This window comes from Juglans microcarpa x Juglans regia, chromosome 6S, assembly GCF_004785595.1.
Source record: "Juglans microcarpa x Juglans regia isolate MS1-56 chromosome 6S, Jm3101_v1.0, whole genome shotgun sequence".
NCBI lineage: Eukaryota > Viridiplantae > Streptophyta > Magnoliopsida > Fagales > Juglandaceae > Juglans > Juglans microcarpa x Juglans regia.
Window position 1 is genome coordinate 16,766,529 of NC_054605.1, and position 16,385 is coordinate 16,782,913.

The window sequence follows — 16,385 nt, forward strand, 5'->3', positions numbered from 1 at the left end:
TTTTTTAATTCAAATTTTAATTTTAAATTTCATAATTTTTAACATATTAATAAGCACGTATTATTATCTAAGTAAAAATTTTAAATACAAATAACATTTTTCTATATTTAGCTAGGTTTATATATGCCAAAATAATTTAAAATCTAGTCTCAATTAATCTCATAAAATGATTGACTTTCCTTAAAAACCTAAAAGTTTGCTCCTAAAATTTTTTAAAAGTTAAAAATATATATAAATATATTGCTTTACAAAAACTGATCTTATGTAGTGCATGTTTTGTATATTTCCTTGAATTATCTTCAAAATATATATTTTCTTGTTTTCTTCTGAATGCGTGTGTGGCTTTTAACTATTTTCCAAATTTTTTCTGACCTTTTCTTTTTGTTTTTACTTTTTAGTCTTCTCCACATCCATAACTTATATATATATATATATATATATTTATATATGAAATGTGGAACGCACTAGCTAGCTTTCATAATAATCTGTAATTTAGTAATTTGTGATCATCACCTTTAATTCACAACGTCTATGTCTTATAATTATATGCCAAAGTCAATAGATTAAATGATATTACTTTTGTACTATTTAAATTATATGTACAAACTAACCGTAAATTATTATGTCAAGAAACTTGCTGGATGCACCTATTGACCATGTCCTACAACCATTATAAATTATCATGACTGCATTACCCCTTACGCACACCCCTACACCTTGTTATTGCCCTTTATTTCTCCTTTTTCTTTATTCTCTTCTTTTCCTCTAATCCAGACTCTATAGTACCGGCTTTGTTTTCTTGTTTAATTCATTGTTTGGTACTAATTCTAAAGAAGATTTTGAGGGGATTTAAGGACAGCAGCATCGCCAAGGATCAGAATCGATCGAACGCCTGGACACTGATCATTAGAACTATCAGGATCTTCCTGTTAATGGCAGAAGATACCATGAATCTGTCCATAAATGGCAAATCTCAGGTTCCTCCAGGTTTCCGATTTCACCCTACAGAAGAGGAACTTCTGCACTACTATCTGAGGAAGAAAGTTGCCGATGAGAAGATTGACCTTGATGTAATCCGCGAAGTTGATCTTAATAAGCTCGAGCCATGGGATATTCAAGGTAGCTAGGGTGCCTGTTCGTCTACTTTTCCCGCATTTACTAATTGCAACATATATATATATATATATATATATATATATGCAAATATTTTCTCTCCTTTTCTTTTGCTTTGATCATAATTATGTTGCTGCCTTGTAGAGAAGTGCAAGATTGGATCCACCCCTCAAAATGATTGGTACTTCTTTAGTCACAAAGACAAAAAGTATCCAACTGGGACTAGAACAAATCGTGCAACAGCAGCTGGGTTTTGGAAGGCCACCGGCCGAGATAAGATCATCTATAGCTGCTTTAGAAGAATTGGATTGAGGAAAACTCTAGTGTTCTACAAAGGACGAGCACCACATGGACAAAAATCAGACTGGATCATGCATGAATATAGGCTAGATGAAAGCATCCATGAAACTAGCGTAAGACATTCTTCTCCATGCCTTTCAATGTATAATCATTCAAAATCAAGCACTAGTAACTAATTAATCTCTATCTTCAATGCGACAAACTAAAAATTGCCTTTTATCTAAAGTTCGTACGTATATGAGAGATGTTTTTTTTTCCGGTGTGTACTATTTGCTTAAGATATATAACTTTTTTGTTTTCTTCAATTCGGTGCTCATAAGCAGGCATTAGAATAATCGTCAAATGAGAATTCATTATTTGTAATCAGTTTAAAGCCTTCAAGACAAATATTGAATCATTAATTGACAAAATGTATTGAAATATTCAGTTATATATGTGCATTATTTAGGTTTGTAATTCAGTAGGAGAATCAATGGCGGAAGACGGATGGGTGGTTTGCCGTGTATTCAAGAAGAAGAACTTTCAGAAGGCCCTAGAGAGTCCTAAAACCTCGTCTATGATCTCTAGGGATTCAAACTCTCATCAAATACTTGCTTCGAGAAATGATGGGGTCCTGGATCAAATAATCTTATACATGGGAAGGAATAATTGCAAGCCTGAAAACGAATCATGCGGCAACAACATCAGTATCTCTGACAACAGTACTACTTCTAGCAACATGATGTTTCTCACTGCAAAGCATATCGATGAAGGTCTCCATGACAGATTCCTTCATCTCCCACGGCTAGAGAGCCCAACCCTTCCTTCGCTTCCCATTTATCAATCATTTGATCATCATGATCAGATGGTCACAGATACTGATCAACCATCTTCGTTCACAAATCATGCTAGTGGTGGCAACGAGGACAAGACCCAGCTGGTTGATGATGATGATCATGACCATGATCAGGCCAAAACTAGGCTTAGTGACTGGGTTGCCTTCGATCGGATGGTGGCGTCGCAGCTTAATGGCACCGAAGAGGACGAGGAGACAGCCCAGCAATTATCCTGCTTTAATGACCCCAACAACATGGCTTTCTGTCCTCCTCATCGTGATGATGTACAATTCTCGGACATACGTTTGAGTAGGCAAAGTCAAATCTCACATGTCTACAATACTAGCGAGAATGACATATGGAGCTTCACCAAATCGTCATCATCACCAATATCATCATCATCCGACCCTTTATCCCACTTGTCGGTATAACCCAAGTCTTTGGTATCTAATAATGTCAGCTGGTACGTACTCTAGCTAGGTATAAATATATAAGTCATCATGATCATGGACTTAACACATGTACTGCATGAATAATCAGGCGATCATGATATATTCGAGATGTACGTACGTACGTACGTGGGGGTGGCAATTTTAATTTTCTTGCCTAAATAACTATGTTTTCGGTCCACCACTATTATCAATTGGTTTAGAAAAGCCAGCTATATATATTTTGGGTGCTATTGATGATTTTTTATATACTAATTTCTACCTGTGATCATCATATCCCTGACCCCAATTCGTTAACCACAAAGAAAATCTTGACAAGTTAATCATGCCATTATGCTGACTTTTTAGTCGGATCGATCGGTACGTTAATTTTATTTGGGGTCTACGTACTGATCTTGCGCTGCACACATTAATTAACATTAACGCCAATATATATATATATATATAGCTGATCGATGGTCCGGCATGGTCACAATATATGTTGGTAAGAGGTCATTCTAATGACCGAATTATTTGTTATCCCTGGTGTCGACAATTGAGTGAGATTCTTGGGTCGCACCTAACGTTTGCACCAATAAGGCAATAAAGATGTTGTAGCAAAAGTCGATCGCCTTTTATGAATTAAGTAAATATACATACGAGAATCATAAAAAAAACATAGCATATTTTTCTCTTTTGCCGGGGGAAAGGAGGGGAAGAGTCCAAGAATGGATCAGTACTAGCACTTTTTTGTATTATTTATTAATATCTCATTATTTTCGCCCTTCTTTTCTTCCCCCTCTTTATAATTAAGTCAAGATCATTATATATATATATATATATGTATAATTAAGTATATAGGAAGAAAATTAAGAAGTACAGTATGATTGATGGATTTTGAGCTCGTGCTATGCACATGATCAGTTTACTAACTAGGTCACAACATTAATCGAAAATTCCAAACCATGCAAATCACGTCCATATAATCCAAGCTGCTAGAAAGATTAGTACTATTGTTGATGAATATTGTACTGTTCTTAATGGATTTAAATTTTTAAGAGTTGTTGTCCAAATTATACATACATAAACTAATTACCAGTACTACAATATGTATTAATTTGATGTTGTCTGCATAAATTTCTCGATTACCATTAATTAATGTTTAATAAATATTATGCAAGCCGTGTATATATATATCTCTCTTCGGATGATCTGGTTTTACTTGGGTATACATTTGATATTGTAGGACTTAGCAAAATGTCTGCAAGTCATGTAAGATCAATATTAGAATATTTCACAAACTTCGGAATCTATAACAGAATGAAGTAGCCTAGTATAGATCGAAAATCTACATATTTTTCATGTCTAGATAGGAATATATTAAAATAAATATTATGTACAGATCGATGGTAAGATCAGGAAGATTTCACAAACACCCAATGCAACTATATATTAATATTGGATTGAGAAATAAAAATATATAAATTGAGAAATTGCTAATTGTCGGGTCGGCCCTGAACTCATGTACTTAATATTAATTTCCACCACGCTATTTTCGAGACAATTCAGACATGCATGATCACTTGTTGCAAAGTTCACCCTCTAGTATTTCTGAATTGAAACTATTATTGTTAAACTTTGGCGTAATGTTTTAGGTGGAAAAAGTATGAAACTCGTAGCAAAAAATGGACACATATTATACACAAAAGTGAAAAACCACGTATGTACGAGGTTAGAGCATTGCATGCAGCACACAAGAACCACGCCTGTCGAGGCGCGTTGCATGCATGTAGTACTGTTAATGTGCATGTGTACAAATCGAAAATATGAATAACCCACATGATATATAAAATGGTAAGTTAATTATATACATAGATATATAGTCCCGAGTATTGATCAAGTCGGTTCATACGAGGACTGACAGGGAGGCCAGTGATCATCCGCCCCCGGCCTGTGCGACAAATTAAAATGGCTTCCGGAAGAGATCAATGTGGTGGCGGACCGGTCGTTCTATAGACAGGAGGCTCGCATGAATTAGATCTAGCTTCTCTTTTCGGTTTTTCGTTAAGTTGGTCGTACATTTTTGGCACCCAAATGTCTCCAGCTTTATATCTGATCTATAATATATGCATGCTTGCAAACATGATATTGATCATGAGAGGATCACGTGTACGCGCGCACACAGCATGAACATATATATATATATATATATATATATATATATATATATGTATGCGTACGTACGTGTTATAAAATTAAAGGACTGCAAAAGTTGGCCTGGGAGGGAATCCTTGCGGTCTCCACCTGAGGATCATCTCATCAAACTGGTCAATTTCCAAATCAGTGCATTGGCCCAAGGATCGTAACGACGTAATCTAAAGCCACTCATGATATATAGCAGGCACGCACTACTTCTTCTTCCATTGCCGTCATTTTAGACCTAATGAAAGTGATTAATCATACTTCCTTCGGAGTTGGTAACAATATATACATGATGACTCTACAAAAAGCAGCCTTGTCGTAGAAAATACTTTGGTAAAAGGAAAAAGAAAAAATAGGGACAAATTAAGTACATAATTAAGCAAAGAAAAAATGTCTCCAAGACTCCAAGGGAACAGTTGGCGGCAGTCCCCGATCGATGTGCCATCCATCCTCTGTCCGTCAAAGCTTTGAAAGCTATAAATAAATGAAGTGTAGGTCTCTTCTCCAAAAAGAGGCTGATTTTGCGTAGGATTAATGCTAGTTTGACCAATATATTCATGTGTTAGGTTTCGCAACTACCTGGAAGATGATCGATCGATTGATGACCTGCTGGCTGGCCTAGCTAGCATGTACGTACGTAGATCATGATCAGATGCACGTAACCAAGAAAAAAAACAGATGAATTTTCTTAATCGGAATGAATGTGTCTCTTAATTGTAATTGAAGATGATGACCCATATATATATGAGAGGGGACTTTCAATCAATTAGTATACTTTAATTAACAGCGACGTCTCTCATTATTCATCGATCCACCCCAATATCACGATCACGATCACGATCATCATATATAATCTGCTTAATCGGTTTCTTTTGTGCCCTACAACTACCAAACGAAGCTTTTACGTGTTTAATTTCCGACTTTCTACAGTTTTTATAGCAATACACGTTATACAGCATTCCTAGTTGCACGTAGTACTTAATTCCTTTTAGTTGATTTCCACCTTTGATTTGATCATTATCGTTATCTTAAATGCTCCGTGAGCCATGTAATTAATATCTGGAACGCTTAATTATTTGTAGTAGTTATTTAGTAGTATTACTAAAATGAAAATATTTTCCTCGCAAAATAGTTATTTTTGTCACAAATAATTAGTTACAAATAATTATTTTTCTTCTAATAAAATAGAAAGATTTCGAAATAACAATTCATAAAAATGAAAAAGAAGAACAAAACAAAAATTATTACACGTAATTATCATGTCAGCATGGTGTTCTAATGGTGTAGTTTTCTAGCATTATTAATTTATTTTTCAGAAAATAAATCAGTTTCCTTATTGCACGGAGCCACTTAGGTTCTATTTGGATATAAAAACGGTTTCATCTCATCTTATCTTATTATTATAAATTTTCTTAATTTTTACACAAAATATAATAAATAATTTAATTTTTTTAAATTTTAATATAATAATAATAATATTAAAAAATAATATTCTAATAATATTTTATTTAACTTTTAACTTTCAACTTTCATCTAAAATTAATATTTCATCTCATCTCACTATATATATATAGCATAGATTAATTGAGGAAGTTCAACAAATTGTTCACCATAGTAATAATTTGAGGGTGCTTAATTTGTTTTGTTTTATTTTTGGGACATTCGAATGTAATTGATCAGAGTAACCACCGTTGACTTGACCCGGGAGGATGTATCATTCACTCGTTGTGTCAGCCTATCAATTCTCACCCGTCAAATACGTTATCTACTTTATATCAGAAAAAATAATAAAATAATAAGTTGTTAGTCTTAAAAAATACTATTTATCGTTTTTTTTTTTAACTAGTCTTTTTATGATTCCTCTATGTAATATTAAATTATTATAAAATTATCTATCATTTTTCAAATTTTTACTATTTATTTTGATGTCAAATGACGACTATGAAATAATATAGCTAAAACAATGATTAATAATATTTCTCTCTAAAATAATATATCAAGACATATATATAGATTAATAGAGAATCAACTTAGTTAGATGATCCAAATCTCAATTAGCAATGTGATTAAGGGCGGCATACGTACTATATTTGAGTGTTGGAAATATGATCTTATACATTATTTGGTATAATTATAATGAGAAAAATCGTTTAAGGCTCCCAAATTAGACAGTTCACTCTAATTTTAAATTGAATCTAATATCTAAATACTCAACTCTCAAATTAAACTTATTTCAATTCAAAATCTTTTTACATATGAGATCTTTATTCTTTTTCAACTTAACACATCTTTACACACGGGACTCATAATTTTTTTTAATTTTTTATAAATACATCTAAACTTATCTTAACATCTAAATATATATAAACTTATCTTAAATAAATTCTATAAAATCTACTTTACCATCTCAATTTATTATCATTTATAAAAAATTAAATTCATTTCAAATCAATTCAACCTATAATCGTGCCTAAAATACCACCCTGACAACTTTCACAATTCAATGACACGTTCGTTGAAATATGTGCATATTCATGGGATGAAACCGGGCTCGAATGCGACAAAAGTGTGGATCCAACAAGATATGTTTTTATGGGCCCCACATAGAAGGGAAGGGATGGAGTCAGAGAGGGTAATCATCCTTGTTGCAGTTGTAGGCCCAAAAGCTGAAGGTCCAAAGTCCAAACCATGGATGGACGGATAGACGGACACTCCCCTGTTTTCCTATCCTAAGCTAATCTCTGGGTACTCAGATTCTAAAAGTAGCAAAGATTTTTAGCAATCTTGTTAATCATTTTTATTTGGACCAATACCCCCAATGCTTTACCTGTATCATCTTTTGAGAAATGGATTCATGTGAGAGTTTTTGGGATAAATATCCTAACATTTGCAACTCTTGAAGGTTAATTTTGTAACTTTGTTAGATTATATTGAAGTAAAGAAAATTCAGATGTCATGAGCAGTTGAATTGTCGTCCTAATCTCTTATTGATGAGAGAACTTGAATATATTTTTTTAAATGGACAAAATCTCTTTTCTAAAATAATGTATTTCATGATTTATTTTTTATTTTTATTTTATGTCTGATAGACTATAAATATGATTATGTGATTATATGAATTTTACATTTAAATCTTACCATTTAAATAGTATCGATATGGTTGCTCTTCACACCGATTTGAGAATAAAATAATTTTATATAAAAAAAAATTATATTTATAAACCGTATGTATAACACACATAGTTAAGTGTTTAGGATTAAGAAAAAAAAAACATAATTATTTTGTTAAATAAAAGACAAGATGATAAGGTAAAAGGGACCCCATCCCCTACAATAATGGTTTAACTTTAGGTTTGATTTAAAATCTACAAGTTTAAGTCGTGGCTAGTAAATCATAGAAATGGAATCAATTGTAGTATTATTACATGTGGCGATCAAAGGGTAGAGAGGCCTTTATCTCCTAGAAATAATGTTGGCAACAAAACAAAACATGTTTGGGTCCTTTTGGGACCTATGGCAGAAAGATTTGGGAGGTTTCAATATAGCCATTATTAAAGCAAACAAGGAAATGGAATATATTCGAACATGAATGGAAGAGTTAACAATTGAACTGACCTGCCCATATGATAACTTCCTTTCAACCAATTTATCAAGATCCAGAAGATTGAATTGAGCTACTTTTAGGTTAGTAGGTAAGCTTTATCAATTATTTGGTGATGTCAAAGAGTGCCCAACAGAATGGAAGATAACTCAGATAAGCAAAAAGTACCCAAATGAGCAAGATATTAATTTTATTAAAAAGGAGTGCAACAAACATAAATAAATTACATAAAAATAAATTTACAGACTGACGTGACTTCATATAATCCGTTATATTTATTTTATGATGAAAGTAATTTTACAACTTATGTATCACATCAAGTATTTTTTATGTGTAATCCTTTTGTAATTAAAGTATTTCTCTTTATTAAATTAAAAGGTTGTATAAAATGGGGATGGAAACCTTTAATAAGTATTCCAGTCTCATATTTCTTAGCATGAAGCCAAAAATCTATCACAAAAAAAACCATGAGTTTGAATTACAAATTTACAACAATATATCACTGTAGGAAAGTGAATCCCTTAGATGTTAATAAGAATTATGCTTGTTTTACCCCAAATTAGTACATAATGCCAAGTCTTGTCTCTAGATTTTAAGCATATATTCATTGAGCTATTTATTTTTTTTATTGGTACCAAGTGTCCAGAGACAGTGTCCTGACTAATCTTGAAATTGCACAAGCTCTTGGCAAAAAATTTCTTACAAGTATGCATCCGGTGATTTAAGGGTAAAATCCCCCAATCCTAGTGATTGTTTGCATCGAATGGGATTCGAATCATGGACCTTAGAGAGAGCATACTATTAAAACCAAAGTCTTTACCACTTGAGCTAATCTCTAGAGGTTCATTGAGCTATTCATGAAAAATATTTTTTAATTTCACATAAAATTTCAGGATATACACGATAAATTAACCATAAAGTGTTTTGCCCTCCATTGACATTCCATTGTCGCCTTATTATTCAAGAATTAACCTATATAAAGGTTATACCGTAGAATAATATTCTGATCTATTAGAGTTATTAGGTTCTTATAGCACTATTTATCATCAGGTTCTATAATATAATACAGGAAAGGAAATGCATCCCTTACTCTATATATGACCACATACACGAAACGCAAACCCATATCATTAACTCTTGAAAAGGGCGCAATTTGCAGCTGATGGTTGAGTAATCACTCCTGTATCCTGTATTGTCCATTACAGATCGTAGTGTTGCATTTGTTTTGACTTTGCCAACTTCCCTGCTTGTGTGCATGGGAAAGAGACCAATAATTGAGTAGTGAATAGAGGATACTCAATATTTGTGAAATTGGGTGGTGATTAGGGCTGTATGTAAAGTTATAAATTTCATTTCGTACTGGCCGGTATGGTTGAAATATGCCGTACTGGCCGGGTAGCTAGTACATAAAAGACCATTGTTTCGGACCAGGCATAATTTCGGCCGGTACAGGTCAATATATTGGATTTTGGCTGATATATAGATTTCGACCTTTACTTTTTTTTTTTTCATTTCTTCAAACTGCAAGCTCATTTTTGGACCCCCAATTCATACCAGACTATTTATAATTTATATATAATTTATTCATATATAGACTATTATTTTGGAATATAATTTATATGTATTTATATATATAATTTATTCATATATCGATTATTCTGAAACGGTACCGGTACCGAAATATCTCATTTCAATGCCTTGACTGAAACAGTATTTAAAGCATAGGTTGTAAACCGGTCTGTTCAGATCGGAGAAACCGATTAGTTCAGTCCGGACCAGACCAGCCCGAAGTTGAGACCGAACGGTCTTGGTCTAAAAATTTCATTTTTTTGGTTTTTGGTCCAGTCCCGGGGTGGGGTTTTCTCAGATTGACCGAATAGGAAAATATATATTTTTAATTTTTAAATATATTTTATAGACATTATTTTATATAATAATTGTATAATTAATTATATAATTTTTATCTAACCTATCATTATTAACAATATAAAGTTTTAAATATGTAATTACAAATTAATATTGTATTAATTAACTAATGTATATTATAAATTAACCTATCATCAATTCATCATTAACTAATTACTAACATCTACATCTATGATGTAATAAAAGTTACTTTTGTAAAATACTTAAGTTGTAAGTAAATATTAGGGGTGCTACTTGCCCCTACGGGGCGGAGTAGCCCCCACCTCGCCCCCCGCCCCCACATGGGCGGGGTCAACGTTTTTCTCCCCTTCCCTCGGCCCCCGCGTGCAGGGGCAGGGTACCCCATCCCGGATAACGGGATGCGGGTGGGGGGGTCAATCCATTAGCCCCCGCCCTACTGGGCGACATCACACAAATTCAAACACAGTAACAAAGGCGACATCAATTTCAAACACATGCACAAATTAGAATCCACATCACACAAATTCACAATCATTCTCATCTTTCATCTCCGATTCAACCCATCATTCCTCCAATCTCCAATCCAAAACTCAAAAAAAAAAAAAAAAAAAAAAAAAATCTAGGTCCGAGAGTCTTACCTTTGGAGTTTGGTGCAACAAAGTCCCAAACGACGGTGGTGCTCGTGCATTCGTGCGAGAGAGAAGAGATCAGGAGAGAGACTGAGAGAGCGCGAGAGAGTGAGTCTGAGTGTGAGAGACAGAGAGAGTGTGAGTCTGAGAGAGAGATAAAACGGTGTCGTTTCACTTACTTATAGACTTTTATATATATATATAATTTTAATTTTAATCATAATTTAATAATTAAATGGGGCAGGGGAAAAGCGGAGCGGGGCTTAGCCCCTTCCTCCCCCACCTTCGTTGGCCTCCACGGGTGCGGGTGGGGCTCCTCGCACAAACGGGATGGAACCCCCGCCCCGCCCTGCATGGGCGGGTGCAGGGGGAACGGGGCGATGCAACAGGGTGTAGGGCCTCGCTGCCCACCCCTAGTAAATATAAAGCAATTACAAATATTATTGTAAATTGTAATTAACTAATGTATGATATCAATTAACTAATCTATCATCAATTCACCATTAATTAATTACTAATATCTACATCTATGATCTAATTAAAGTTATTAGATAATTTTTTTTGTAAAATACCTAAATTGTAAATATAAAGCAATTACAAATATTATTGTAAATTATAATTAACTAATATATGATATCAATTAACTAATATATCACCAATTTACTATTAACTAATTACTAACATCTACATTTATGATCTAATTAAAGTTATTAGGTAATTCTTTTGTAAAATACCTAAGTTTCAAGCAAATATAAAGCATGTATGGATGGGAACCTATGGATAATTCAATTATTTATGCTTCATATACAAAATGTAAAAAGTTTAATATAATTCGTTATGCATTAACTATCATAATACATTGATATACTCTAAGTTAGTAACAAATTAGCAATTAATATCATCAATATAATTATAATTAATTATTTTTTTAATGAGTTAGTTACATAATTCAGATTAATAATTCAATTAATTTTAATCTAGTAATTTAAATAATTTTTTTATTAATTTATTTGAGAAGAAATAAAAAATAATTGGGCCGAACCGAAAGGACCGATAGCTACCAGTCTGGTCCGTATGGATGTTCGGTCCAATCCCTATGGATGTTTGGTCCAGTTCGGAAGAAATGATAGACAAAAGATTACCCCTCTGAACCGACCAATTTACACCCCTAATGGTGATTCTCTCAGCAATGGGGGTGTGTGTGTGTATGAGACTGAGAGAGAAAAAGAGAGAGAGAGATCAGTAATGCCAATTGTCAGTGGCACATTCATCCCGGGCTTCATGACAGATTCTTCCTTCACTGCGCATAGAATTTCACCTATGTTCATTTCGAGAGTCTTTTGCAAGTTGGATATGGAAAAAGCTTACGATCACGTGTGCTATGATTTTTTGCTATATATGTTAAGAATATGTGGCTTTGAGGATAGGTGGTGTGGATGGATTAAACATTGTGTTTCGATTGCTCGATTTTTTGATTTAGTAAATGGCCAATCTTGTGGATTTTTTTAGAGTTCGAGATAAGGGGACCCGTTATCTCCTTTCCTCTTTGTTGTAGTAATGGAGGCCCTGAAGTATATGGTGGAGGCTGTTGTTAGGGGAGGGTTTTCTTGCTGGTTTTTCAGTGGGTAATGTTAATAATGAGGTTTTATCCATCTCCCATTTATTATTTGCAGATGATACTTTAATTTTCTGTGATGCTGAAAGCAGACAGATTCAAGCTTTAAGGGTTGTTCTATTATGTTTTGAAGATGTTTCGAGACTTAAGGTGAACTTGGGCAAGTCGAAATTGGTTCTGGTAGAGGAGGTGGCGAATATCAACATTCTAGCCAAGTTGTTGGGATACAAAGTGGCTGCTCTTCCTATGAAATACCTTATACTCCCATTGGGAGCCTCTTTTAAAGCGAAAACTATTTGAGATGGTGTCGTGGAGAAGGTAGATATAAGGTTGTAGGGTTGGAAGCGACTCTATCTTTCAAAAGGAGGGAGATTAACTCTCATAAAAAATACTATTTTCAATCTTGACATGTACTTTTTTTCCTTATTCCTTTACTTGTGGGGCTGGCTAATTAGATTGAAAAGTTATTTAGAGCGTTTTCATGGGGTGGCATGGGAGAGAAAAATAAATTCCATCTAGTGAATTGACAAAAAGTGTGCAGTCCAAAAGAGTTGGGAGGTTTAGGGGTGTGTAACTTGATTACTTTCAATAAAGCTCTATTAGGAAAGTGGTTGTGCAGATTCCAATCAAAAGGGATTTTGTTGTGGAGAATGGTTGTAGGTCAGAAGTATGGTTGTGATTGGGGGGGTTGGTGTTCCAAGGAGGGTTAGGGGTCTTATGGTGTGCGTCTTTGGAAATTTATTAGAAATGGGTGGAAGGTGTTTGCAACACACATTAATTTTGAAGTTAGAGAGGGCACAAAAATTAGATTCTGGTTTGATGAATGGTGTGGTGAGATAGCTCTATTTTCTTTTTTTCTAGGTGTTTTCAGATTGATCGGAATATGATTTTTTCTAGAAATGCACAGGATTGGAAAGTTGAGGAGATAGCAGGTTTTTTCAGCTTGCTTTCTTCCAAGAGGATAAGAGGTAATAAGAGCGATAGAATGTCGTGGAAACCTTCAGGGAGTAAAAAAGTTTTTGTTAAATCTTTCTATAAGGTGTTGACAAATTATTAGCCCATTGTGTTTCCATGGAAAGGTATTTGGAGAGTTCCTATGCCTCCCAAAGTTTCATTTTTTACTTAGACAACATCTTTATGAAAGATTTTGACAATTGACAATTTAAGGAATTGAGAGATTATCGTAACGGAGTAGTGTTATATATGTAAGAACAATGGTGAATCAATTGACCACTTTTTCTATATTACGAGGTGGCAAGAAAGTTATGGGATGGCATATTTAGTAGAGCTGGGTTGACTTGGGTTATGCCCAAGAGTGGTGGAGCTCCTAGCATGTTGGAATATGCATCATAATAGCCTTCAACTAGCTGCGACATGGAGGATGCCTCCTTTGTGCTTATTGTGGTGTATATGAATGGAAAGAAATGAGAGGTACTTCAACAACAAGAAGAGAGTTGTGGGGGAATTATGAAATTTTTTGGTACTTTCTTTGATTCAATGGCTTTCTATTATAATTTTAAAAGGAGGGAATGTTCACAAGTTTTTGCTATCTTTTCAACTTTCTAGAATGTAACTAGGTGTCTCTTTTGTATATTTCCTGTGTACATGGACTTTGTCTACTTTTGTTCGATCAATGAAATTTCTTACTTATAAAAATAAAGAATTATGTCTATGTTGTTAAGAAATCAACTAGGGCATTCTACTGTTGAATCTCGATGCACCAAAATGACCTTTTCAAACTGGATTGGCCTCATCACCAACCTCAATAAGATCTACAACATAATTATAACAAACTCCAAAACTTGAAATTTTCATATTTGCCTCTCTCATGATCAGGGCTGGCCAACAACTACCCATACCCACTAAAATGGGTTTTTCCCCCCCTATCGACCCAGAGGGCAAGCCCACAAGGGGCCACTTAAAAGTAAGTAAGAGAGACTGATCGGTGCCAATGACCCTCCCCTAAAAGGAGTCAATAAGCCTCTGCAAAATACCAGACCCATGAGCAAAATCTATCCATAAAGTAACACACACATGGAGAAAACGAACAGTAAAGTCAGATGAGACTCGTCACCCTAACACCTTCCCGAAGATACCCTTACCCCTTAAACCTGCATAGGCCCCCCGGCCACCACTAAGGAGATATATGACTTTAATATCGAAGACTCTCTAGCTACCACCAAGGTCTCGTATTTTCCGTGTTTGCTTAAGAGTGTAGATAGAAGCCCAAAGACTCCAGTTGTTGAAACCCGACTCAAAGGTGCGTGAAACACAATGTTAACACCCGCGATTTTCCAATTTACGCATTCTCCAAAAGCATTGTTACGCACCATCTCATCCTAGGAGAAAGATTTCTGTAGAAAGTCTCGACAGCAATCATATTTGGTGCCATTTTGAACTTTTAATCCTGAATTCTTTGCCACTTGCATAAATTTATACATGTCTACTGACTAGATATAGCTTACAACAATGGAATCAGACCTACTTGGAAATGCAATTAAGATCATCAACTAAAAGTTATAACACAGCAGCATACACAAGCAGTCCAGCCTCCTTCCCTGTCAATAACTGTGCTTTATTTTCTATTATTCAACATCATATTGAACATACTCTGCCTTACAGATAAACCAAAATACAGCATATAAGATCATCGTTTCAGCACAAACTAGAATCTGCGAAATTGCGAAATCTTACTCTGAGTAGATTAGACTTAGATACAAGATCCAAACAGATCAGCTACAGATAGGGCAGAGAACCAAGCCATTTTCATTACAATCAAGACACCTCACCACAACAGTCCTTCCTTGTCTTTGGCCCACTTCCTCCTTCTCCACCATCACCATCTTACAGCTCCCGCTGCATCGGAAACACGGCAAGAACCTCACGTCCCCACACCCTTCACACACACCCGGACCTCTTTTCTTGGGCATCCCTTCAAGAAGTTCGCCAAGCCACCCTTCCTCTACTATTTTCAACACCTCCTCAGCTCCACCCACATACCGCCCCTTCACAAACACTCTCGGAGGCACCATTGCTTCTACTTTCCCTCTCATCAGCTCCCTCAGTTGTTCTCTGAATCCACGGTCCATGGATATATCTCGCTCGGAGATCAACACGCCGAACCCTTCCATAACAGCCCTCACTGCATTGCACGCCTCGAAAGTCTTCCTCACGCCTCGCAACGTCGTCGTGTAGATCACCACTCTGTTCTCTCCGTTGGGTGGGCATATTCTCTCGAACTTGTCCAGGACCGAAGAAGGTCTTGGAACGTTGCCGTTCAAAGGCTTAAGAAAACTGTTTGACTCGGAGTGGGTACGGTGATTACGATTAGGGTTTGAGTTCTCTTTGTTGGCGTTGTTAAGGTCTTTGAAGAAGCGGAAACTGTCAGCGGTGTACTCGAGGCCGGCCATGAGTTCCCAAGAGTTGATGACCTCAGTTGGGCCAGAGCGGAGTAGCGGGGGCCTGGGATCAGACCAAAGGGACTTGGGTTCGGAGAAGACGGAGCCGAGGGTGAACCGAGAAGGTGGGGTTAAAGGGGTTGTTGGTGGGGGGCTGGCGGTTGATTGAGGTGGTGGGGGGTCAAGAGTAAGGAGGCCATAAGTAGTGGAGGTGAGAGAAACGATGTGGTGACTCAGTGCAGAGCTTCCGAGTTGGGTAAAGTCGTCGTCGTGGTTGAGCAGATTGGAAGACACACAGCCCATGTCTCTTCTCTTCTGGGTCCTTTGAGTTTTCTGGTTTTGAGTTTTGAAAATCAAAAGACCGAGAGTTGTTTGAGAGCGAGCGAGGACAAAAGGC

General features: G+C 35.5%; 2 protein-coding genes across 2 annotated transcripts; one reads left to right on the forward strand and one right to left on the reverse strand.

Moving 5' to 3' along the window:
* Positions 1-694: 694 nt before the first annotated feature.
* LOC121237922 (NAC domain-containing protein 12-like) lies at positions 695-2,910 on the forward strand. Its single transcript, XM_041134854.1, has 3 exons — positions 695-1,119; positions 1,258-1,526; positions 1,862-2,910. Exons 1-3 carry the CDS (start codon positions 933-935, stop codon positions 2,657-2,659), a joined length of 1,254 nt encoding a protein of 417 aa, XP_040990788.1. The 5' UTR covers positions 695-932; the 3' UTR covers positions 2,660-2,910.
* A 12,241-nt stretch (positions 2,911-15,151) lies between these two features.
* LOC121237966 (uncharacterized protein At5g39865-like) lies at positions 15,152-16,385 on the reverse strand. The gene has a single exon (XM_041134900.1). The coding sequence runs from the start codon at positions 16,289-16,291 to the stop codon at positions 15,323-15,325; it is 969 nt and encodes a 322-aa protein (XP_040990834.1). The 5' UTR covers positions 16,292-16,385; the 3' UTR covers positions 15,152-15,322.

What these genes read in the sequence shown, in the direction of transcription:
- LOC121237922 (XM_041134854.1), top strand. Translation starts at nt 933, where the DNA reads ATGGCAGAAGATACCATGAATCTGTCCATAAATGGCAAATCTCAGGTT. An exon ending in CGAGCCATGGGATATTCAAG is followed by an intron (nt 1,120 to 1,257) that starts GTAGCTAGGGTG and finishes GCTGCCTTGTAG; the next exon opens with AGAAGTGCAAGATTGGATCC. An exon ending in AAAGCATCCATGAAACTAGC is followed by an intron (nt 1,527 to 1,861) that starts GTAAGACATTCT and finishes TGCATTATTTAG; the next exon opens with GTTTGTAATTCAGTAGGAGA.
- LOC121237966 (XM_041134900.1), bottom strand. Translation starts at nt 16,291, where the DNA reads ATGGGCTGTGTGTCTTCCAATCTGCTCAACCACGACGACGACTTTACC.